A 24,378-nucleotide genomic window follows, 5' to 3' on the forward strand; every position below is an offset into this window, starting at 1 on the left:
ATGTAAATTTGTCCTCTATATTACAAATATAGATAAATATATATTTCTATATGTATTATATTAAAGAGAGAAAAAGAGAAATGTATATATCTATAGACATATATAATAATCTATAGAGAGAAGCAAATAATAAATAATAAAGCAAATGGGGATAAAATGTTGAAATAGGTGAATCAATCTTGGTAAAGGGCATAATATGTTCTTTGTACTAATCTTACTTTTTTCTTTTTTTTTTACATTCTTTTTTTTTGTTTTGTTTTGTTTTTTTTCATTTGACTATTTTATTTTATTTTATTTTATTTTTATTTTTATTTTTTTTACAAATAGTTTATTGTCAAATTAGTTTCCACATAACACTCAGTGCTCATCCCCACAAGTGTCTCTTGAATGCTGACAAAAACTGAGGACTAATCTTACTTTTTTCAAATGCTTATTGTATTTATTTTTCAGAGAAAGAGAGAGTGCAAGCAGAAGAGCGACAGAGAGAGAAGGAGAGAATCCCAACCAGGCTCTGCGCTGTCAGTGCGGAGCCCAAGGTGAGGCTTGAACCCATGAGCCATGAGATCATGACTTGAGTCTCAAACATGAGTTGGATGCTTAAGTGACTGAGTCACCCAGGCACCCCAATCTCACTTTTGAAACTTTTCTGAGTTTGAAATTATTCCAACTAAACAAAAAATAACACCAAACATATGTATTAGATGAGAAAGAATGAAATCTGGCCATGTGTAGCAACATGGATGGACCTTGAGGGTGTTATGCTGAGTGAAATAAGTCAGGCAGAGAAGGACAAATACCATATGTCTGCACGTATAGGAGGATTAGGAGGAACTTAACAGAGGAACAAGGGGGAGAAGAAGGGCGGAAATGGTGGGGGTAAGGGAGAGAAGCAAACCATGAGAGACTCTTGAATGCTGACAAAAACTGAGGACTGATGGATGTGGGGGAGAGGAGGGATGGGCATGGAGGAGGGCACTTGTGGGGATGAGCACTGAGTGTTATGTGGAAACTAATTTGACAATAAACTATTTGTAAAAAAAAAAAAGAAATTCTCTGTCACTATAGATTCATCATACCTATTTTCCCGTTTTTTGTTTTTCCTTTTCAATTGAGATATAATTTACATCAATAAAATTCACAGATTGTAAGTATAGGTCAATTAGCTCTGGTAAGTGTATACACACCTATAACTCCATTCAATCGAGATATACATTTCCCCAGAAAGTTCCCTTGCGCCTCCTTCCAATCAATTTTCACTACCCCTTACCCGTAACAGCAGCCACCATTGTAATTTCCTAACATCACAGCTTAGTTTTGCCTCTTCTTAAACTTTATGTAAAAAGAATCACAGAACATATTCTCCTTAATGTCTGATTTTTTTCTTTCAAGAGAATATTTTGGAGATGCAGCCATGCTGTTATATATATATCAATACTTCATTCTTTTTTATTGCTTAATATTATTCCATTATGTGAATATGCCACAATTTCTTTATCCATTTACCAGTTCATGGACATCTTGCACATGTCTCTTTGTGGACACATGTTTTCATTTCTCTTGGTTGGATAATAGGTTAGGTATATGTTAACTGCCACTTGTTTTCACTGTGGTTATATCATGACTTATCACTTTTGATGGTTACAAAGTATCTAATTGTGTAAACCATTATTTAACCACTCCCCTGTTGTTGGTCATTATGGTGTTTCCAAGCATTTATCATTACAAAAATTTGGCAATGAATATCATTGTATAGGCAGATTTATGCACATATGTGAGACTATTTGTAGAATAACTTTCATAGGAAGGTCAGAGAGTGTGTACACTTTAATTTTTGATAAATGCTGCCAATTAGTCCTTCGTATTGATCATTACCAACTTCATTCCAATCAGCAAAGTATGAAAGTGCCTGTTTTCCTTAAAGAATATCACATGTAGGTTTTATTGTTATTCTATAGTCACCTATATTTGTGTCACCCCATATTTTAGACCATATTTTCTTACAGTATCTCTTCCTCTTTCAATACTTTCTACAGTCTTGTTAGACCATTACCCAAGTCACTGAAAAACCTTCACCAGATTCCCCACTGCCTACCGAATAAAATCCAGACCTTTTATCCTTACATAAAAACCTATTCCATGTTTTAGCTATTGTGGAGCTAAAACATGGAAAGAGCCTAAGTGTCCATCAACAGATGAATGGATCAAGAAGATGTGGTTTATCTATACCATGGAATACTACATGGCAATGAGAAACAATGAAATCTGGCCATGTGTAGCAACATGGATGGACCTTGAGGGTGTTATGCTGAGCGAAATAAGTCAGGCAGAGAAGGACAAATATCATATGTTTGCACGTATAGGAGGATTAGGAGGAACTTGACGGAGGAACAAGGGGGAGAAGAAGGGCGGAAATGGTGGGGGAAAGGGAGAGAGGCAAACCATGAGAGACTCTTGAATGCTGACAAAAACTGAGGACTGATGGATGTGGGGGGAGGGGGGAGGGGCATGGAGGAGGACACTTGTGGGGATGAGCACTGAGTGTTATGTGGAAACTAATTTGACAATAAACTATTTGTAAAAAAAAACCTATTCCATGTTTTCTACTTTTTTCCCTCCAAACAATTATCTTATATATATTCCAACAAAAATGGGGTTTCCCCAGGGATCTCACATAAAGTATGTTCTTCCTGCCTCTGTGCCCTTACACATGCTGTTCCTTCTGCCCAGAATGCCCTCCTCTGTCTGCCTGTGGAGTCCTTACCTTTCTTAAACTCAGCTCAAATGCCATCTTCTCCACAGGCCCTGAACAAAAGCAGGCAAGATGAAAAGTCATGCTTACCGGCACTTTCATTTTAAATTCATCGCGATAATACTTAATGCCAATGTCAGTGAATGTCCTCTGGATAAAGCGAGATGGACGAAGGATGAATATGAGCTGCAAGTTTCCTGGAAATGCTACCTGGAAGGATCATGGAAAGTGTCAGGGCAACTGTCACACCCATTGGTCTCCTCTTGCCTAAGATCACAGATATGAAGCAGACACCATAGATGCCAAAGAATTAGAATATGAATTACAGAATTTCAGAGCTTAAAGAGATAGTATTTGAATAATCCAAATCCCTCTTCAAAAATCATACCAAATGAAAAAAATTCTGATTATAAAAGTATTTCACACTCTTTACAGAAAAAATAATCAGAGAATAATGAAAGTATATGGTAGGAAAAGAAAACCACCAAAACCACCCATGATCTCATAGCCATTTTTAATATTTTAATCTAATTATTTACAAGGTATTTTCTCTGCTGAAATATCTTTATCATGGTTAAACCCACACTGTAGAAATATTTTGTAACTTGCTTTTACACTTAATATAATACCATGAGCTTTTATTTCTATTATTAAAAATTCTTTGGAAATATTATTTTTCACGGGTGCACAAATTACTTAACCAATCCCTTATTGCTATTGATTTCATTTTTTTCCCATAATTTTTTATAAACATCTTTATTCACATTTTTGAACATTTTCTTAGGACAGTTTCCCAAAAGAATTATTGAGTCAAAGATTTAGTATTTTAGTTGCTTTCAGGAAGCATTGCCTTCATCTTGAAGCAAGGCCCTGAGAAATAAGATAACTCAGATTCATATAACAACTTAATGGCACAACTGACATTTTTAGTCCCCCATTGCTGTGGCTTTCTCCTAGTGGTTCCCAAAAGGAACCTCCTAAGGTGCTTGTTGAAAAACAATCTGGTTTTTACCCTGGAATATTCTGATTCACTAGAGCTAGGATGAAGCCCACGTTATCTATTTTCAACATGCACCTGAAGATTCTGATTGGGAGCCAGGTTTGGGGATCCCTGAACTACAGTGTCTTTTATGCATAAAGTGATAATGTAATTCTTGAACAAATTAGGCTCAGATATTAGATTATTCAAGTATTGTCAATGGACCCTGGGAAACCAGAACTCTCTTGAGGCCAGTTCTCTAAAATAGTCATGGGCACTGTCAAGTATCTAAATTTTCAGAGAATGAGCCACAAAATAAATCCTGTAGCCAAAACTAAACCAAAGGAACAGAACAATCCATACACAAAGCATAGGAAGTCTTCCTTTCCCCCATCTTTGAAATGCAAGCTCGTAAAAGAAGAAGAGCTTTTATCTTGTTATGTCATGACAGGACAAATGGGCTGAGACACTATTTGTATTTCTGGCTAAGGCTCTAGATCTGAGACTGTAGTATGTGCATGTTTGCTTGTGTGACTGCCTTTGTAAGTAGGCCTAAGTGAGGCTTCAAATGTCCCTCTCTCATCCCAACCTCTACATGTACATTACCATCCTACCATATCCCATCCTCTTCATCCAGTCCCAACTGCCCTACACAACCTGTGCTTTGGTGGAAATGCTGGAATGGCTACTCTGAGGTGTCTCTGCCTGCTCATGTGGTTGAGTTCCCTGGTCTGAGGTCCCTAAGGAGAGAAAGGATACATCTACTTGCTGAAAGGCAACAGAGAGGGATCAAAATCAGACTAATTAGATGGAAAAGGAAATTCATCCAAGGTTGCACAGTTTTATACCAAAAGTAAGCAGATATCATATTTTGTCTGATTTTCCCCGTATCTTTCAATATGTGAAAAGCAAATCTGAATACTGAAATGAAGACTGGCTTAACACTGAGTGACTCTTCACCCCCCCACAGCAAATCCTAGGACAAGGATCTGGGTATAGAGTTTATTGAGGAACTCAACCTTTCCTCAATTATTGAGGAAACATAGTAAAAGAGTGGAGGAAGGTGAGAATGTGGGAACTAGAGAGCCAATATATCAAGGGAGGCACTGCTGTGAGCAAGAAGGGTCCAGATCCTCTGAAATATTGTGTGGTACATATCTCAGAATTGTCCCACTGAGGGGGATGTAGAAGTTGGGGGATTTATCCATTAATTCCCATAACTCAATAGTTGGTCACTCCTGGGGCAGTAACTTTCCAGCACTTCCTACATGCCTCTCTTCCATGACTAGATAGATCAATAACGTAGATTCAGGAAGCTTTGGACATGCTCAGGAATTGTCTGCAGTGACCAGCAAGTGGCAGAGGGGACATGGATGTGACACACAGCCTCTGCTACAAAGACCTTCCCAAAACCTTGCATAAAATAATTGCCTTTTCCTTGTGACTTTGACATAAAGTACTTGAACAGACAATTTAAATTACTTTTATAACAACAGCACAAAAAATGAATATTTACAGCTATTCGTGTCAATGATGCTTTTATGGAGCTCCACTTGTCCCTCCGTCGGTCAATAACAATGATGAATCCGATGCTGGCAGCCTCCACACTGCAAAAAAGGGATGGTCATATTAGAGACCAGGTGAGACACATGAGTTCTGGGTGGCTCCCTCAGCAGTACATTCTCCAGCCTCTGGCACTCCAGGCTCATGTGTAAACATTCACATTGTCCTTTCCTGACAAAGGAACCAACTTCCTATCCTCATCTCAGCCTGGCAGCCTTAACGAAATAGAAACACTTGGCATCTCAAACCCTATCAAGGGCTCTGTTTATGGCTAGCAAGTGTCTGAAACACCCAGGGAGCACATGTGCTCATACCAGAAGGAAAATACACATGTCTGTTAGGCATCACACATCCCAGTGTATGCCAAGGACCTCAAGGTTGAGCTCTGTTGCCTTTCTCTTCCCTAAACTGACATTCATGGAGCTATCAATATGCTTCCATAGGAGTCAGTCCTATAGGTGTTCAGAAATAACACATGTCTGTGGGAAAACAACTCCCCTTCCAGTGCCCAGCTATACACAGCCAGCGAATTATATCCACAAGAAATTGTATCTTCACTAGGAACCAAAGAATGCTATTTGGCCCCTCATAGGTCTCCACAAAATTCTTTTAAGCTAAAGTTCCCACAATTAAATTATATTACATTATATTCCTATCTCTTTTCTGTGTTTCAGTTTGAGTATTTTCAGTGATATGTTTTCAGTTTCACATATCCTATCTTCTGCTGCGTTCAGGCACAGAGCCTGAGCAGGGCTCCAACCCACGAATTGCCAAGACCATTATCTGAGCTGAAGTTGGAGGCTTAACCAACTGGGCCACCCTTGTGCCCCTGGTGTTTTGTGATTTTAGGAAGTTCATTTGATTATTATAGTTTCTGATTCTCAGCTGAAATAATGCATCTTTTAATCCATTTTGTCTACGTGTATGGATCATAATTGTTTTTCTTAATATATTGATAATAATTATTTTAAAGGGTTTTTCTAATGTTTTATTTATTTCTGAGAGAGAGAGGCAGTGTGAGCGGGGGTGGGGGATGTCAGAGAGAGGGAGATACAGAATCTGAAACAGGCTCCAGGCTCTGAGTTGGCTGTCAGCACAGAGCCCGACGTGGGGCTCGAACCCACGAACCATGAGATCATGACCTCAGCCGAAGTCGGAAGCTCAATTGACTGAGTCACCCAGGTGCCTCTGATCATAATTATTTTAAAGTTGTCTGCTAAAATCAGGAATATCTTTGAGTCTATATTTCTTGAGTATTTTATCTCTTAATTATTATTTTCTTCTTGCTTTGTTGGGTCTTTATTAATTTTTTACTTTATGCTGGATATGTGAAATACAAAGAAAACTTTATCCAGTCATATCAGAGCCAAATGGCTCAAAATTAAAGATATGAAGAAACCCAGCATCCAGTGGGAAAAAAAAATATATTACCTACAGAAGATTAACATTAAAAATTATCACTGACTTTTCAACAGAAACTATGGAAGCTACAATTCAATAGAATGATATCTTTAGAGTAGTAACCTGAATAAAATGATCCATTTAGCATCCCATACCAACTGAAAATTCATTTTATTTTTTATGTATTTTTTATTTTTTTCATATATATATATAATTTGTTGTCAAGTAGGCTAACATACAGAGTATACAGTGTGCTCTTGGCTTTAGGAGTAGATATCCATGATTCATCACTTACATACAACACCCAGTACTCATCCCAATGCCCAGCTCCTATTTTCCTCTCCCCCCTCTGCCCTCCTATCAACCCTCAATTTTTTCTCTGTATTTAAAAGTCTCTCATCGGGGAGCCTGGGTGGCTTAGTCGGTTAAGCGTCCGACTTTCGCTTAGGTCATGATCTCGCGGTTCGTGGGTTCGAGCCCCACGTCGGGCTCTGTGCTGACTGCCGGCTCAGAGCCTGGAGCCTATTTCGGAGTCTGTATCTCCCTCTCTCTCTGACCCTCCCCTGCTCACACTGTCTCTCTCTCTCTCTCTCCTAGAAATAAATAAAAATATTTTAAAAAAAAAAGTCTCTTATGGTTTGTCTCCCTCTGTTTTTAACTATTTTTTTTCCTTCTCTTCTTCCATGGTCTTCTGTTAAGTTTCTCAAATTCTGCATATAAATGAGAACATGTGACACCTGTCTTTCTCTGACTGATTTATCTCATTTAGCATAAAACCCTCCAGTTCCATCCACATTGTTGCAAATGGCAAGATTTCATTCTTTTTCATTGCCAAGTAGTATTCCAGTGTGCATGTATGTGTGTGTGTGTGTGTGTGTGTGTGTGTGTACATCCTATCTTCTTTACCCATTTTTAAAAATGAAGATGGAATAAAGACATTTCCAGACAATTAAAGCTGAGAGAATTTATTGCCAGTGGACATTCACGTCATGAAATGTTAAAGGATGTTCTCCAGGCTGAATAAAGTTGGAAGCATGATGGGGTGCCCGGGTGGCTTAGTCGGTTAAGCGTCCAACTTTCGCTCAGGTCATGACCTCGCGGTTCGTGGGTTCGAGCCCCGCATCGGGCTCTGTGCTGACTGCCAGCTCAGAGCCTGGAGCCTGTTTCGGAGTCTGTCACTCCTTCTCTCTCTGACCCTCCCCTGCTCATGCTGTCTCTCTCTCTCCTAGAAATAAATAAAATATTAAAAAAAAAAAAAAAGTTGGAAGTATGAATGTGGAAGAAAAAGAAACAGCCTGAAAAGGAGATTCAGCTTCTGTTTAACAAGACTTGCATTCTTATTAAAAAAAAAAAAAAAAAAAACTACTAGAGAGTATAATACTGAGTGAAATAAGTCAGTCAGAGAAAGACAAATACCATATAACTTCACTCATATGTGGAATTTAAGAAACAAGACAAATGAGCAAAGGGGAAAAAAGAGAGAGAGAGGCAAACCAATAAATAGATTCTTAACTATAGAGAACACATTGATGGTTACCAGAGGGGGGATGCAGGAAATAGGTGATGGGGATTGAGGAGGGCACTTGTGATGAGCACAAGGTGATGTATGGAAATGTTGAATCATTCTATTGTACACCTAAAACAAATATTACACTGTATGTGAACTATTCTGGAATTTGAAAAAAAAAAGACATTTTAAAAAAACCTTCAGGGAAGCTGGCTGGGCAGAGGTTAGGAGCTGTACAATGAATGCTGACCCCTCAATTTAGTTACTTTTCTTTATTGCCCAAAACATTGATTGTAACACTGAGGTTTACTGACATTTAATGGGATGCATAGTGAGATTAAGGTGTCTATATAGCAGTTGATGCAACAACAACAAACTGGCCAAATTAAAAACTTCTATTTGTCATTCAAGATTTTAGAGAACTCTGAAGACAAAGAAAGCTTCCATAGTGAGCAAATACTAGAAGAGGCTTTCATCTGAAGTGGTGATTGCTTATTCTGATAATAGGTAAATGTATGTCCCTGAAAGGAAATAATCCCACACAGTAAAGTAAATCCACAAAAGGAATGAAGAGCACTGTAAACATTACACATGTGAATAAATATTATCAACTGTGTTTTTTATTTTCACTAAAAGACTTGACTATTAAAAGTGAAACAATATTTAAGTTATTATTAAATACATTACATATGTAAAAGTTTACATACTGTAACACTAGAGAAACTGTTGCTTAAATTTCACTCTATTGGACTGGATTTTAACCTATTGGAGATTAAATGGAATACTGAAAATATCTGAATAATTCCAAAGAGAGCAGGTGCTGCAGACTAAACATATCTTTCCAAAATCCTCATGAAGTTGTAACTCACAACATGACTGTAATTAGCAATGGGGCCTGCAAGAATGTGATAAAGGTTAAATAAGGTCATAAGAGTTGATAGGGTTAGTGCCCTCCTAAGAACCTTGATCCTGGACTTCTAGCCTCCAGAATTGTGAGAAAATAAATTCTGTTATTTCAGCCATCCAGTCTATGGTAATCTGTTATGGTAGCCAGAGCAGACTAACATAGCAGGAAAGGAGAAATAAAGAACAAGTCACAAATGGTACAAAAAGCAAGATGGTAGATTTAAATCCAATCAATCTCAATAATCACTTTAGGTGGAAATGGTCTATACTACTCCACTTAAAAGGCATGCAGTGTGAGAATAAAAATACTTGATTATAAGACACAATGATTATGCTTTAAATATGGGAACAGAGATAGAAAGAAAAAGGATGATAAAAGACATACCGTGCAATCACTAATCATAAGAAGCCAGTGTGGCTATATTAACATTAGGAAAAGTGTGCCACACAAAGGGTATTGGCAGAGACATGTGATTCACACTGAACATATATCAGTTCATCAGGAAGACATAACAATCCTAAAGGTATACATATACTGTAACATTGCTTCAAAACACATTAGGAAGAAATTAATAGAACTTAAAAGAAAAATAGATAAATCCATAAAGTTAGAGACTCTGTCTTTGTAACTAAAAGCCAGTAAGGACATAGACTTGACAAACTCAACATTCAACAACTGCAGAATACCCATTCTTTTCAAATACACACAGGATATTTATCAAAATACTCCACTCTCCTAGCCCATAAAGCAAATCTCAACAAATTTTTAAATGGCTTCAATTGTAGTCACTGCAATTTCAGTGATTTCTGATCACTATGGAATTAAAATGGAACTCTATTATTTTTCCCCTTTCTGTTTCATTTAGCTTTTGGGGGAGGGGGCAGGGGAGTTCTTTCACAATATCCTTCCTTCTCTTTTCTTTGGGTTTAATTGTAATTATCTTTTTTTAACTTCTTAAGGTAGAAGATCAGATCATTGATTTTAAATGTTCCTCTCTTCTAATAAAAATATTTATAGCTAAAGCTTTATATCACTTAAATTTTGATATACTGTTTTGTTATTATTCAGTTAAAATGTTTTCTAATTTCCTTTGTGACTTATTCTTTGATCCATAGATGTTTTTAGAGAGGCTTGCTCAACTTCCAAATAGTATGCAATTTTTCTAATCAGTGGTGATAAAAGGGAAAATAGTCGTTTTCTTGAAGGATGGGGTAAAGACGTGAGAATAAGGCTACAGATATTGCTGGGAAAGAAGCAGAAAGCAACCTTCACAGGTTGAAGTCTTTTGCCGGTTGTTATATGGTGTATAACCCCGATTTTGCTGGTTGTTACATGGTGTATAATGAGGCAAATATTCATTGAGCTATATAGTTGAGATTTATATACTTTATTACATGTAAATTATAACTCAGTTAAAAAATAATGAATTAAATGAATTCAAGTTGTGAGAAAGGAAAAATATTATCAAATTTAAGAACAAAGATCCATACTTATCAAGTGCCCAACATGTGTTCAGCACTGATCAAAGGGGACACAAGAATCACCCAAACTGTTCTAGAGTACAGGAAAAAAAAGCCACGCATGTTGATAACAAAAATAGGGTGCCTAGGTGGCTCAGTTGGTTAAGCATCTGACTTGCTTTCAACTCAGGTCATGATCTCACAGATCATTAGTTCAAGCCCTGCATCAGGCTCTGCACTGATGGTACGGGGCTTGCTTGTGATTCTCTCTCTCTCTCCCTCTCTGCCCCTTCAGTGCACTCTCTCTCAAAATAAATAAATAAACTTTAAAAAAAAACAAAAATAATAACTTTAGATAATGACATCCACTGTATATTGAGCTCCTATTATTTGTCAAGCACATTTATTTTTTATTTCACTTAATCTTATGCAATAAATATTGCTATTTCTATTTTATAGAAGGTGAAACAAAGGCTGATAGAAATAAAATAACCTGCTTGATATCACACTAGCAAAATGGATTTCAAACTCAGAGCTCTCTGATACCAATATTCATGCTCTTAGCCCCATCCCACTGCTCCTGTTCAGTTTTGTCTCATAGATCATCTGCTTCTATCTTGTGGCAGTTTTATTTTGTGTATTTTGCTGTGGCTAGCGTTTTTCTTTTCTTTAAAGCAAATAATCATTGAGTAATAATGTTCTATGGTAACATCTAGAGCTCGTAAGCCAGGTAGAGTTGGGAAAAGTTCAGCAAATACATATAGCACATAAATACAGACTGTTTTTTGATCTATAAAATAAGCAGCTGATGGCGAGGGTGTGGAGAAACGGGCACCCTCCTACACTGTTGGTGGGAATGTAAATTGGTACAGCCCCTCTGGAAAACAGTGTGGAGGTTCCTCAGGAAACTAACAATAGAACTCCCCTATGACCCAGCAATAGCACTGCTAGGAATTTACCCAAGGGATACAGAAATGCTGAGGCATAGGAGCACATGGACCCCAATGTTCATAGCAGCACTCTCCACAATAGCTAAAACATGGAAAGAGCCTAAGTGTCCATCAACAGATGAATGAATCAAGAAGATGTGGTTTATCTATACCATGGAATACTATATGGCAATGAGAAACAATGAAATCTGGCCATGTGTAGCAACATGGATGGACCTTGAGGGTGTTATGCTGAGCGAAATAAGTCAGGCAGAGAAGGACAAATATCATATGTTTGCACGTATAGGAGGATTAGGAGGAACTTGACGGAGGAACAAGGGGGAGAAGAAGGGGGGAAATGATGGGGGAAAGGGAGAGAGGCAAACCATGAGAGACTCTTGAATGCTGACAAAAACTGAGGACTGATGGATGTGGGGGGGAGGGGGGAGGGGCATGGAGGAGGGCACTTTGGGGATGAGCACTGGGTGTTATGTGGAAACTAATTTGACAATAAACTATTTGTAAAAAAAAAAAAAAGACATCAAAGAAAGAAGTAATTCCATTTGAAATAAAATATTATATAATAACTAAAAAAAAAAAAAAATAAGCAGCTGATGTCTGTGTGGCCTTCCCAACCAAACTGAGGGCAAATGCCCCTCACAACAAGGCTCTTCTTAGCTCCATGCAGATCAAGTGCCAGGGCCAGAGCATCTGGCTAAAAAGGGTGGGATCTCCTGGGAAAATACCTGTGTACCTAAAGGGCTGTGTCTCCAGACACAACTGTGTACAGACCTCAGTTCAGAAAGAAGACATAATAAATCATGACAGTGATTTTGAATACAGCCCTCCCATATGATAAATATGCTAAACAACATGCAATAATATCAACTACTGTAGGATTGTTTGGTTTTGTTTTTCCACCCTATCTTGTTCAACAAAAGCATCAAAACCTCAACTTAAATGCACAGGAAATGGAGTTTCTGGACAGTATATTTCTTTAAGTAACACTTGGCTGTTTTGTTCCCCATTGTTCTTTTTAACAGTAAGGTCCTATGATGTGCTAGATATCTGAATAAATGTTATTCAATATAATCCTCACAACCAGTTTGGTAATAATAGTTCCACATTATAAGATGAGGAAACTAATCCTCAGAGATGTTTAAAGAAATAATAATGACTTGCTCAAAGTCACACACCATGTACAATCAAGATTCAAAGTCTTCAGACTCTGAAACCAATGCTTATGCCACAAAATTCATCCTCTCTTTGTATGGAAATACTTTAACACTATTATTTCTTCATTTTCCAATATTAGTAACTCCTCTGTAACAAATATAACTGAACTGGATTTTTAATGAGTCAAGCCTGGCATTTTAAATATGACTAAATATAAATACAGAAGTTTAAGAGATTGAGATAAAGGTGGTCTGACCCCAAAATACTGAAGCAGTTTTGTGGTGGATGTGGTATTTATTTCCTTAATTAAGTTCTGGTGTTAATATATTTTCCTATAATTTGCCTTTTTCAGTAAGCTAGGTATAAAAAAAATTTTTGACTAACTGAAATTTTACCACATTGCCATAAGAACTGAGTCAAATGTAGGGTAACCAAACATCCCAGTGTGTCCTGAGTAGCTTCCTGGGAACCAGGACCTTCAGTGCTAAAACACAGACAGTCTCAGAAAAATCAAGATAACTTGGTAATCCTAATTCAAATGCCTAATTCCAAGCATATGACTGTCCATTGGCATACTGTCCATGAGACTTCTTACTGGAGAAAATCAAACTACTTTTTAGGATCATTTATGCCTGTTAGCAAGCATAAATCTTGCCTATGACATTAAGTAGTTTTAAAAATTCTCTTTTGGGATATCCAGATGGCCAACAGACACATGAAACGATGCTCAGCATCCCTCCTCATCAGGGAAATACAAATCAAAACCACTCTGAGATACCACCTCACGCCAGTCAGAGTGGCTAAAATGAGCAAATCAGAGAACTCTAGATGCTGGCGAGGATGTGGAGAAACGGGCACCCTCCTACACTGTTGGTGGGAATGTCAACTGGTGCAGCCCCTCTGGAAAACAGTGTGGAGGTTCCTCAGGAAACTAACAATAGAACTCCCCTATGACCCAGCAATAGCACTGCTAGGAATTTACCCAAGGGATACAGAAATGCTGATGTATAGGAGCACGTGTACCCAATGTTCATAGCAGCACTCTCAACAATAGCTAAAACATGGAAAGAGCCTAAGTGTCCATCAGCGGACGAATGATCAAGAAGATGTGGTTTATCTATACCATGGAATACTATATGGCAATGAGAAACAATGAAATCTGGCCATGTGTAGCAACATGGATGGACCTTGAGGGTGTTACGCTGAGTGAAATAAGTCAGGCAGAGAAGGACAAATATCATATGTTTGCATGTATAGGAGGATTAAGAGGAACTTAACGGAGGACCATGGGGGAGAAGAAGGGGGGAAATGATGGGGGAAAGGGAGAGAGACTCTTGAATGCGGAGAACAAACTGAGGACTCATCGGTGGGGGGGGGGGAGAGATGGGCCTGTAGGAGGGCACTTGTGGGGATGAGCACTGGGTGTTATATGGAAACCAACTTGATAATAAACTATTTGTATTAATTAATTAATTAATTAATCAATTAACTAAAAAATAATAAAAATAAAATGTTTCTCTCTTTTAAAAAAATAAATAAAATGAACTATATTTTATTTCCTAGGGCTGAAGAAAATGGAAAAAGTGACTTATTTTAAACAAAACACTGGCTTTGTTTAAAAAATAAATTAAAAAAATAAAAATTCTCTTTTGAATGGAAGTCCTAAAAGGTGTTCCTGATACAGAGTTAGAATGATTAACCTATTTTTTGAAAAATATGATTCTAATTCAGAAGTAAAGGATTTATAATGCATTCAGCCTTATAGCATTCTCTTGGCATCTATATCTGTAAAATGAAAGGCTGGCACACTTCATCCCAAGTATTTCTTCCAACTCTAACATTCTATGACTCTAATTCTGTATACAGTAAAACCTTGGACTGCAAGTAACTTGTTCTGAGAGTGTTCCACAAGATGAGTAAACATTTCTAATAAACTTTAACTTGATAAATGAGAGATGTCTTGCAATTTAAGTAGTACATGATGTCAAATGTCACATGATCACAACATGAGATATGAGACAATGGTTCATATCTCTCTCTGTCTCTCCCTCTCTCTGTGGAACTGTGGGTGATCGTCTTCCATGCTTGGATGCTCAATCTCAGGCCACGGTGTTTGGCAGAATTCAGTAATTTTTCAGAACACTGGAAGGTGCCCACAACTGACACTAGTGTATGTTTGTCATTTCAAAGCACCAATGGACAGTCTTTTGCTTTTCCATACAAGAGTAAGCTGAGGAATGCTTTGCTTCATTCTAGGTCAGGCTGTCTGCAGATATAGACCCTGACCTCTGTTACCTTATTGCCAGTCACACTGAATATTGTATAGGACAAGAGTTTATAAATACTGTACTGTAGTCAACATCCAGTAGTGATAGTGAAAGTCATCCTGCACAATAACCCCCCTCCCTCTTGTCTCCCTCACATCAGCCATCAAGGTTTTCAAAGGTAAGTGCACATTATTTGTTTATTTTTCTTTATATTTTGTTTTTTCTTTATTATTTTGTGTTATAGTACAGTATTGTAATCATTTTTATATGAATATATTTGGGTTGTGGAATGAATCATCTGAGTTGCCATTATTTCTTATGGGGAAATTTGCTTTGATATACAAGTGTTTTGGATTACAAGCATGTTTCTGGAACAAACTATGCTCGCAAACCAAGGTTTTACTGTAATAACTTCAAGTCCTTGATATATGGATATACTAATTCAGTGGATAATTTTTAGAGTTTGGAAGAGATTATGAGGTAATCTCAAATTAAGGATGGAACACATAGGGGACAATTTATTTTAATCTCTTGAATGTATCAGAATCATCATAGATTCCCTCTCTCATCAAACCTAGAACCTCACCTTTTGTCGTATTCTTTGATGCCTCATCAAGAATAGAAAGCTGTTTCCCATTTTCTCTGCAGGAAAGCTAAGGTCTTTATTTAAAATCGGGGTGCCTGGGTGGCTCGGTTGGTTAAGTGTCTGACTTTGGCTCAGGTCATGACTTCCCTGTTCATAAATTCAAACACCACTGCTGTCAGCGCAGAGCCCATTTCAGATCCTATGTCACCCTCTCTCTCTCTGCCCCTCTCCTGCTTACACTGTCTCAAATAAAAATGAATATTTATTTTAAAACATAAAAAATAAAATTAAAAAAATAAGTAAAATGGACTAGAAACTGACTTCTGGGGAAGATGGCAGAGTAGAAGGACTCTAAGCTCACTGCATCCCAAAGATACAACTAGACAACACCCACATCAGAGTACAACCCAGAAAACAACCTGAAGTCTGGCAAAACAAGCCCCACAGCTAAATGTAGAGAAGAGGTCACAATGAAGAGGGTAAGAAGGGTGGACACACTACTGGGAGCTGAACAGACCCCTTGGGACTGTCCACAGGAGGGAGGGTCACCTAGGGTATAGAGAGGGAAGTGGACCAGACCTTCACACCAGGCACACAAGGTATGGAGAGCCCACATACAAAAGATGAATCCCTATACTATTTGGCTTTGAAAAGCAGAGGGACATAATTTCACCAGTTCTTACAATCAATGGGGCTTAACAGTTGGAACTTTAAAAATCAGAAGGCTTGGCTCTGGGAGAACAGAGAGAGCAATGGGAAATTGAGTCCACATCCTTAAAGAGACAGCACAATAAACAGCCCCACTGAGATGTAGCATAGAAGCACCAGTTTGAAAAATGCCTGGAGTGAATAGGAAGATTTATTTACTAATCTCAGAGTATGTGCTGGAGGAGTAGGGATCATTGGGAGACCTCTCCAAGAACCGAAAAGCTGGTGGGCATCCTTTCCCTCCCTGCCAACCTAGATACACAGACACCTGCCATAACGAGTGCAGCATCAACAATGTCCACCTAGCTCACTAACAATGCACCCCCGCTTCCACACACTTGTGCAGACACACCCCCTCCAACCCAGCCTTCAGAGCAGACCTATGGACTTTGCTGTTGCCATAGGTGACTTTGCTGACAGGTGATTTCTAAAGCACTCCAGGTCCCCTCCCACAGCAGACCTATGCAAACCTTGTTAACATCACACACTCCAACTTGGTGTTCTCCTGTGGACCTGCCCCCTCCAATACACCCTTGGCCAGAGCCCATCAAAATTTGTGCCACAAGCAGGCAGTGTGTAAGCAGTCCCAATAGAGACCAACATTACTCCAAAGTGACTCCTGCCCTGAAGAGAGGGGAAGATAACCACACATACCAGTCAGAATGCAGCTTCAGCAGTGAGCAGGGGGCAGACATCTCGTCTTAGTATAAGCCCTGCCTACTAATGAAAGAGTCTCAGTAGACAACATAGGGAAAGTACCCTGCAGTTCTATGCCACCACATCTCTGTGCAAACACCTGGCCTAACTCAACTCAAGCCCAAGATAACCCCAGACTGGCCCACTAACAACACAGGGAACAAACCCTGCCCACAACAGGCAAAGACAGCCTTTGTAGGCAACTGGACTAAAGGCAAAAGTGACTCAGCTGTTAACAGTAGGGTGCACATAACACACACAGAAGACATCCCAGAAACACTAGGTTTTAGTGAACAGAGGATATTACACTGCAGAGCACTATAGGAATTCTTCTTCATAAGGCCACTAGTTTCCCATCCAAGTACTAACCAGGCCCGACCCTGCTTAGCTTCCAAGATCAGATGAGATCAGGCACGTTCAGGGTGGTATGGCCATAGACAAGGCCACTAGTTTCAAGAGCAGGAAACATAGCTGACTTTCCTAACACATAGAAGCAGCCAGAGTTTGATAAAACAAGGAAACAGAAGAATGTCCTAAATGAAGAATAGAACAAAATCACAGCAAGAGAGCTAAATGAAATAGGGATAAAAAATTGTCTGATAGAGAATTTAAATAGATAGTCATAAAGCTACTCACTGGACTTGAGAGAAGAGTGGAAGATCTCAATGAGACCCTTAACAAAGAGAAAGAAAACATAAAAAAGAACCAATCAGAGATGAAAAATGCAACAAAGTTAAAAATATACTAGATGGGATAAATAGTAGAGTAGAGGAAACAGAAGAATTGATCAGCCACCTGGAGAACAGAGTAATGGAAAGCATTCAAGCTGGACAGGAGAGAGAAAAAAATTAAAAATGAAAACAGACCCAGGGAACTCAGTGCCATTATGAAGCATAATAACATTCACATCCTAGGGACCCCCCCAAGAAGAGAGAGAAAAGGGGACAGAAAATTTATTTAAAAAAAAAATAGCTGAAAACTTCCCAAATCTGGGGGATGGAAAGAGAAACCTAGATCTAAGAGACACAGACAGCCCCCAACAAAATCAACGCAAGAAAGTCCATACCAAGACACATAGTAATTAAAATGGAAAAACATAGTGATAAACAGAGAATTTTAAGAGCAGTAAGAGAAAAGAAAATAGAAAACAAGGAAAGAAAAGAAAGTAAGGAAAACCCCACAAGACTATCAGCTGATTTTTCAGCAGAAACTTTGCAGGCCAGAAGGGAATGGCAGACCATATTCAAAGTGCCGAAAAAACCACATGTAGCCAAAAATATTTTATCTGGCAAGGCTATCATTCAAAATTGGAGGAGAGATAAAGAGTTTCCCAGACAAACAAAAGTTAAAGGAACTCATCACCACTAAGCTAGCCCTATAAAAAAGGTTTATTAAAGGGGATGTTTTGAATGGGAAGGGAAGATCACATGGAAGCACAAAAACGGTAAAATTAAATATATCTATAAAATTCAGTCAAGAGATTCACAAAATAAAAGGATATAAAGTCTGACACCTTTCACCTAAAACATGGGGAAAGGGAGGAGTAAAGAATGGGTTCAAATTTAAGTGATGATCAACTTAATATTGACTGTTAAAATATACAAACCTAATGGTAACCACAAATCAAAAACCAGTAAAAGATAAACAAAAAAAAAAAAAAGAAAGAAAGGAATCCAGGTATATCACTAAAGAAACCCAACAAAGTGTGAGGAAAGAGAGCAAGAGAAGAAAAAGGAACATAGAAGGACTACAAAAACAACCATAAATAAGTAACAAAATGACAACAAGTACATACCTATCAATAATTATTTTGAATGTAAATGGACTAAATACTCCAATAAAAAGACATAGGGTGACTGAATGGATAAGTAACCAAGACTCATCTATGTGCTGCCTAAAAAAGACTCATTTCAGATCTAAAGACACATGTAGATTAAAAGTGAAGAGATGGAAAAACATTTATCATGCAAACAGAAGTGAAAATATAGCTGGGGTCCAAATAATTACACCAGACATAATAGACTTTAAAACAAAGACTGTCACAAGGCAAAGAAGAACATTATATAACTATAAAGTAAATTTAACAAGAGAAAATAACTATTGTAAATATTCACACACTCAACATGCGAGCACCTAAATACATAACAAACATGAAGAAAGTAATTGATCTGAATACAATAATAGTAGGTGTCATTAATCACCCTATTTACATCAATGGATAGAGCATCCATACAAAAAATTAACAAGGGAACAGTGGCTTTGAATGACACATTGGACCAGATGAATTTAACAGATAAATTCAGGATATTTCATACTAAAACAGCTGAATACACATTCTTTTCAAGTGCACATGGACATTCTCTAGAAAAGATCACATGTTATGCCACAAATAAGTCTCAACAAATTCAAAAAGATTGAAGTCAATACCATTCATGCTTTCTGACCACATGCTATAAAACAAAAATCAACCACAAGAAAAGATCCGAAAAGAACTCAAATACAGGGAGGTCAAATAATATGCTACTAAAAAATGAATGAGTCAACCAAGAAATCAAAGAAGAAATTGAAAAACACATGAAGACAATTAAAAATAAAAATACAATGGTCCCAAATCTTTGGGATGCAGCAAAAGTGATTCTAAAAAGAAAGTTGATACCAATCCAGGCCTCAAAAGCAAGAAAAATCTCAAATAAACAACATAACCTTCCACCTAAAGAAGCTATGAAAAGAACAAACAAAGCCCAAAACCAGTAGAAGAAAGGAAATAATAAAGATTAGAGCAGAAATAAATGCAATAGAAACAACAACAACAAAAAATAGAACTGTCAATGAAACCAGGTGCTATTTTGAAAAGATCAACAAAAATGGACCAACAAAATTGATAATTTACTGGTTTATCTTTTACTGGTTTAACAATTTAGCCAGTCTCATCAAAAAAAGAAAAAAAGAGAAACAAGACTCAAATAAAATCAGAAATGAAAGAAGAGAAATAACAACCAAAACCACAGAAACATAAAGGATTACAAGGGAATATTGTGAAAAATTATACACCAAAAAATTGGACAACCTAGAAGAAGTGGATATGTTCCTAGAAACATAGAACTTCCCACAAGTGAATCAGGAAGAAATAGACAATTTGAACAGACTAATTACCAGCAATGAAATTGCATCAATAATCAAAAAAACAAACAAGGGTCCAGGACCAGAGAGTTTCATAGATGAATTCAACCAAACATTTAAATTAGAGTTAATACCTATTCCAAAAAACAGAGGAGGAAGGAAACCTCCAAATTCATTCTATGAAGCCAGCATTATCCTGATATCAAAACCAGATAAAGACTCTGTGACAAAAGAGAACTCCAGGCCAATAACTCTGATGAACATAGATGCAAAATTCCTCAACAAAATATTAGCAAACTGAATCCAACAGTACATTAAAAAAATCAGTCACCATGATCAAATGGGATTTATTACTGGGATGCTAACATGGTTCAATATTCATAAATCAATCAATATGATACATCACACCAATAGGAGAAAATGTTAGAATATGATCATTCCAATAGATGCAGAAAAAGCATTTGACAAAATACAACATACATTCATGATAAAAACTCAACCAAGTAGGTTTAGAGGGAACATATCTCAACATATTAAAGGCCATATATGAAAAGCCCACAGCTAACATACTCAATGGGGAAAAACTGACAGCCTTTCCTCTACCATCAGGAAGAAGACAAAGATGTCCACTCTCACCACTTTTATTCAACTAGTACTAGAAGTCCTAGCCACAGCAATCAGACAATAAAAGGAAATAAAAGGCATCTGAATTGGTAAGAAAAAAGTAAAACTTTCACTATTTGCAGATGACATGATACTATATAGAAAAAACCCTAAAATCACCACCAAAACAACCACTAGAACTGATAAATTAATTCAATATGGTTGTAGAATACAGAATCAATATACAAAAATCTATTGTAGTTCTACATACTAATAATGAAGTAGCAAAAAGAGAAATTAGGAAAAAATCCCATTTATAATTACACCAAAAATAATAAAGTACTAGGAATAAATTTAACCAAGGAGGTAAAAGACCTATACCTTGGAAACTATAAAACACTGATGAAAGAAACTGAAGGTGACACAAACAAATGGAGAGAGATTCCATGGTCATGGATTGGAAATGGTCCATACTACCCAAAGCAATCTACACTTTTAATGCAATCCCTATCAATATACCAATAGCATTTTTCACAGAACTAGAATAACACTAAAATTCATATGGAACCACAAAAAAACCTAGACAGCCAAAACAATCTTGAAAATGAAGAACAAAATTGGTGGTATCACAATCCCTAATTTCAAGATATACCAAAAAGCTGTCATAATCAAAACAGTATGGTACTGGCACAAAAATAGACATATAAATCAATGGAACAAAATAGAAAACTCAGACATAAACACACAACTGTATGGTCAATTAATCTTCAACAAAGCAGTGGGGTGCCTGGGTGGCTCAGTCGGTTAAGCGTCCGACTTTGGCTCAGGTCATGATCTCATGGTTCATGGGTTTGAGACTCGTGTCAGACTCTGTGCTGACAGCTAGCTCAGAGCCTTGAGCCTGTTTCATATTCTGCATCTCCCTCTCTTTCTGATTCTCTCCTGCTCATGCTGTCTCTATTTCTCTCTCTCAGAAATAAATAAAACATTAAAAATTTTTTTTTAAATCTTCAACAAAGCAGGAAAGAATGTCCAATGGGAAAAGGGCAGTCTCTTCAACAAATGGTATTGGGAAAACTGGACAGCATCATGCAAAAGAAAGAAACGGGACCATATTCTTATACCATACACATAAATAAACTCAAAATGGATTAAGGACCTAAATGGGAGACCTGAAACCATAAAAATCCTAGAGGAGAATCCAGGCAGTAATTTTTCTAACATCAGACATAGCAATATTTTTCTAGATAGGTCTCCTGAGGCAAGGGAAACAAAAGTAAAATTAAACTATTGGGGCTACATCAAAATAAAAAGCTTCTGCACAGTAAAAGAAACAATCAACAAAACTAAACTACAACTAAATTAATGGTTCAAGATATTTTACAAATGACATTTCTAATAAAGGGTTAGAATCCAAAATACATAGGAGCGCCTGGGTGGCTTAGTCGGTTAAGCGTCCAACTTTCGCTTAGGTCATGATCTCACGGTTCGTGGGTTCGAGCCCCGCGTCGGGCTCAGTGCTGACTGCCAGCTCAGAGCCTGGAGCCTGTTTCAGAGTCTGTGTCTCCCTCTCTCTCTGACCCTCCCCTGCTCACACTCTCTCTCTCCTAGAAATAAATAAAAACATTTTTTAAAAAATCCAAAATATATAAAGAACTTATACAAATCAACACCCAAAACACCAAATAATCCCATTTAAAAATGAGCAGTAGACACAAACAGACATTTCCCCAAGGAAGATATACAGATAGCCAAAAAACACATGAAAAGATGCTCAACATCACTAATCAGGAAAATGCAAACCAAAACCAAAATGAGATATTGCCTCACACCTGTCACAATGGCTAACATCAAGACTACAAGAAACAAGTGGTGTCTGGCAAGGATGTGGAGAAAAGAAACTCCTGTGCACTGTTGGTGAGAATGCAAACTGGTGTAGCCACTGTGGAAAACAGTATGGAGGTTCCTCTATAAATTAAAAATAGACTTACCAGGTAACCTAGTAGTTCCACTATTTAGTATTTACCCAAAGTACATGAAAACACTAATTTGAAAAAATATATGCACCCGTATGTTTATGGCAGTATTATTTATAACAGCTGAATTAAGGAAGCAGCCTAAGTGTCTAATGAGAGACGAATGGATAAAGATGAGATGGTATACATATACACTGGAATATTACTAAGCCATAAAAAACAATGAAATCTTGCCATTTGCAACAACATGAATGGACATAAAGGGTGTAATGCTAATTGAAATAAGTCAGTCAGAGAAAGACAAATATGTCTTTGATTTCACTGATTTCATTCATATGTGGAATTTAAGAAACAAAACAAAGAAAAAAAGAGACAAACCAAAAACCAGAATCTTAACTATAGTGAATGGAAGGATGGGTAAAATAGGTAAAGGGGCTTACGAGTACATTTATCATGATGAGTACTGAGTAATGTATAGAATTGTTGAATCACTATATCATACACCAGAAAGTAAGATAACACTGTATGTTAGCTATACTAGAATTAAAATTTTTATAAAAAAAAATAAAGTAAAATGGACTAGAGTCTGTGATGTTAGTATTCTCTTGAGGATAATGGCACTTCTCTGCCCAAACCAATGAGGAGAGTCAGATGTGCTATTGTTGCACAAGAAAGCCACCAAAGAACAGTGCATGAAAAACATTAAAGGCTCTTGGGTGAAAGCAATCAATGGCAATATACCCACCTCACCCCCCTTTTCTGGATCCTGATTCAAAGTTAAAGGAAAAATAGATACTCAGAGAGATACAAAAATGGACTAAATTGTTGGTGATATTAAGGTATATTTCATGATGTGATGTGATGTGGTATTATTATGTTTTAAAAAGAGTCTATCTTTCAGAAATGCATACTGAAACACAGATGAAGTGATATAATATCTGCTTCAAGATAATGATGAAAGGAAATGTGGGTAGAGATACAGATGAAACCCACTTGCCCATGCATTCCTAGTCATTGCAGCATAATGATAGAAACTTAGATGTTTATTATACTAGTCTTTTGACTTTTGCATATGTTTTAATTTTTCTATATATAAAATTTTTGAATATTTATTTTAAAAACCAAAAAGCTCTTGGGTTATTTATGAATTTTTAAAATCTAGAATTATAGAAGGCTGAAACTTTAGGAATCAGCTCTACTGATTCATAGGATAGACAATACTTAAATACTTAAAATATTTCATCTTTATAGGAGTAAATAACATAGTCAATGACTTCATTCAATTCTTTAACAATGAAGGAATCCCTTTGCACATCCCTGCAAGATGCATCCATCCAGCTCTATCAGACACATCCAATAATAGGGCATCCACTGTCTCTAAGCCAACTTAATTCTCTGCCAGACTGCTCATGGAATATGGTGGCCTTCTCTACATTCAAATATTCCTTCCAATAAAGCTTCCACATTTCAAATTCCATTCCAACCTCCACCCTGTTTTTAATGGGAAAAGAGCAGATGTGTTACTGATCAATAATAAAATCTCTATAAGCCTGAAAAATCCATCCTGAATGAATGAACATGTAAATGGATATATTGCTGGCTTTTTTCTACTGTACATAATGATATGAGATAAAGAGCAACTGTTCAAAGTTTTTGGGTACCATGCTCCTTGATGGTCTTATGGACTCCATCTCCACCACAGAAACACTCAACCACAATGTTCTTTAAATGATATTCATTTCTAAAATATA

At 37.2% G+C, this 24,378-nt stretch overlaps 1 protein-coding gene across 1 annotated transcript in view; it reads right to left on the minus strand.

Annotated features, from left to right (window-relative positions):
- Positions 1–24,378, minus strand: part of MCF2L2 (MCF.2 cell line derived transforming sequence-like 2) — a gene marked incomplete at its 5' end in the record, with an annotated part of 252,251 nt that overhangs the window by 162,477 nt on the left and 65,396 nt on the right. The window contains 2 exons of the mRNA XM_039242331.1: positions 2,840–2,959; positions 5,245–5,335. Coding sequence (XP_039098262.1) covers positions 2,840–2,959; positions 5,245–5,335 — 211 coding nt within the window. The remainder of the gene's footprint in view (positions 1–2,839; positions 2,960–5,244; positions 5,336–24,378) is intronic.

This window comes from Hyaena hyaena, unplaced genomic scaffold (assembly GCF_003009895.1).
Source record: "Hyaena hyaena isolate Hyena2069 unplaced genomic scaffold, ASM300989v1 scaffold_213, whole genome shotgun sequence".
Lineage (NCBI taxonomy): Eukaryota > Metazoa > Chordata > Mammalia > Carnivora > Hyaenidae > Hyaena > Hyaena hyaena.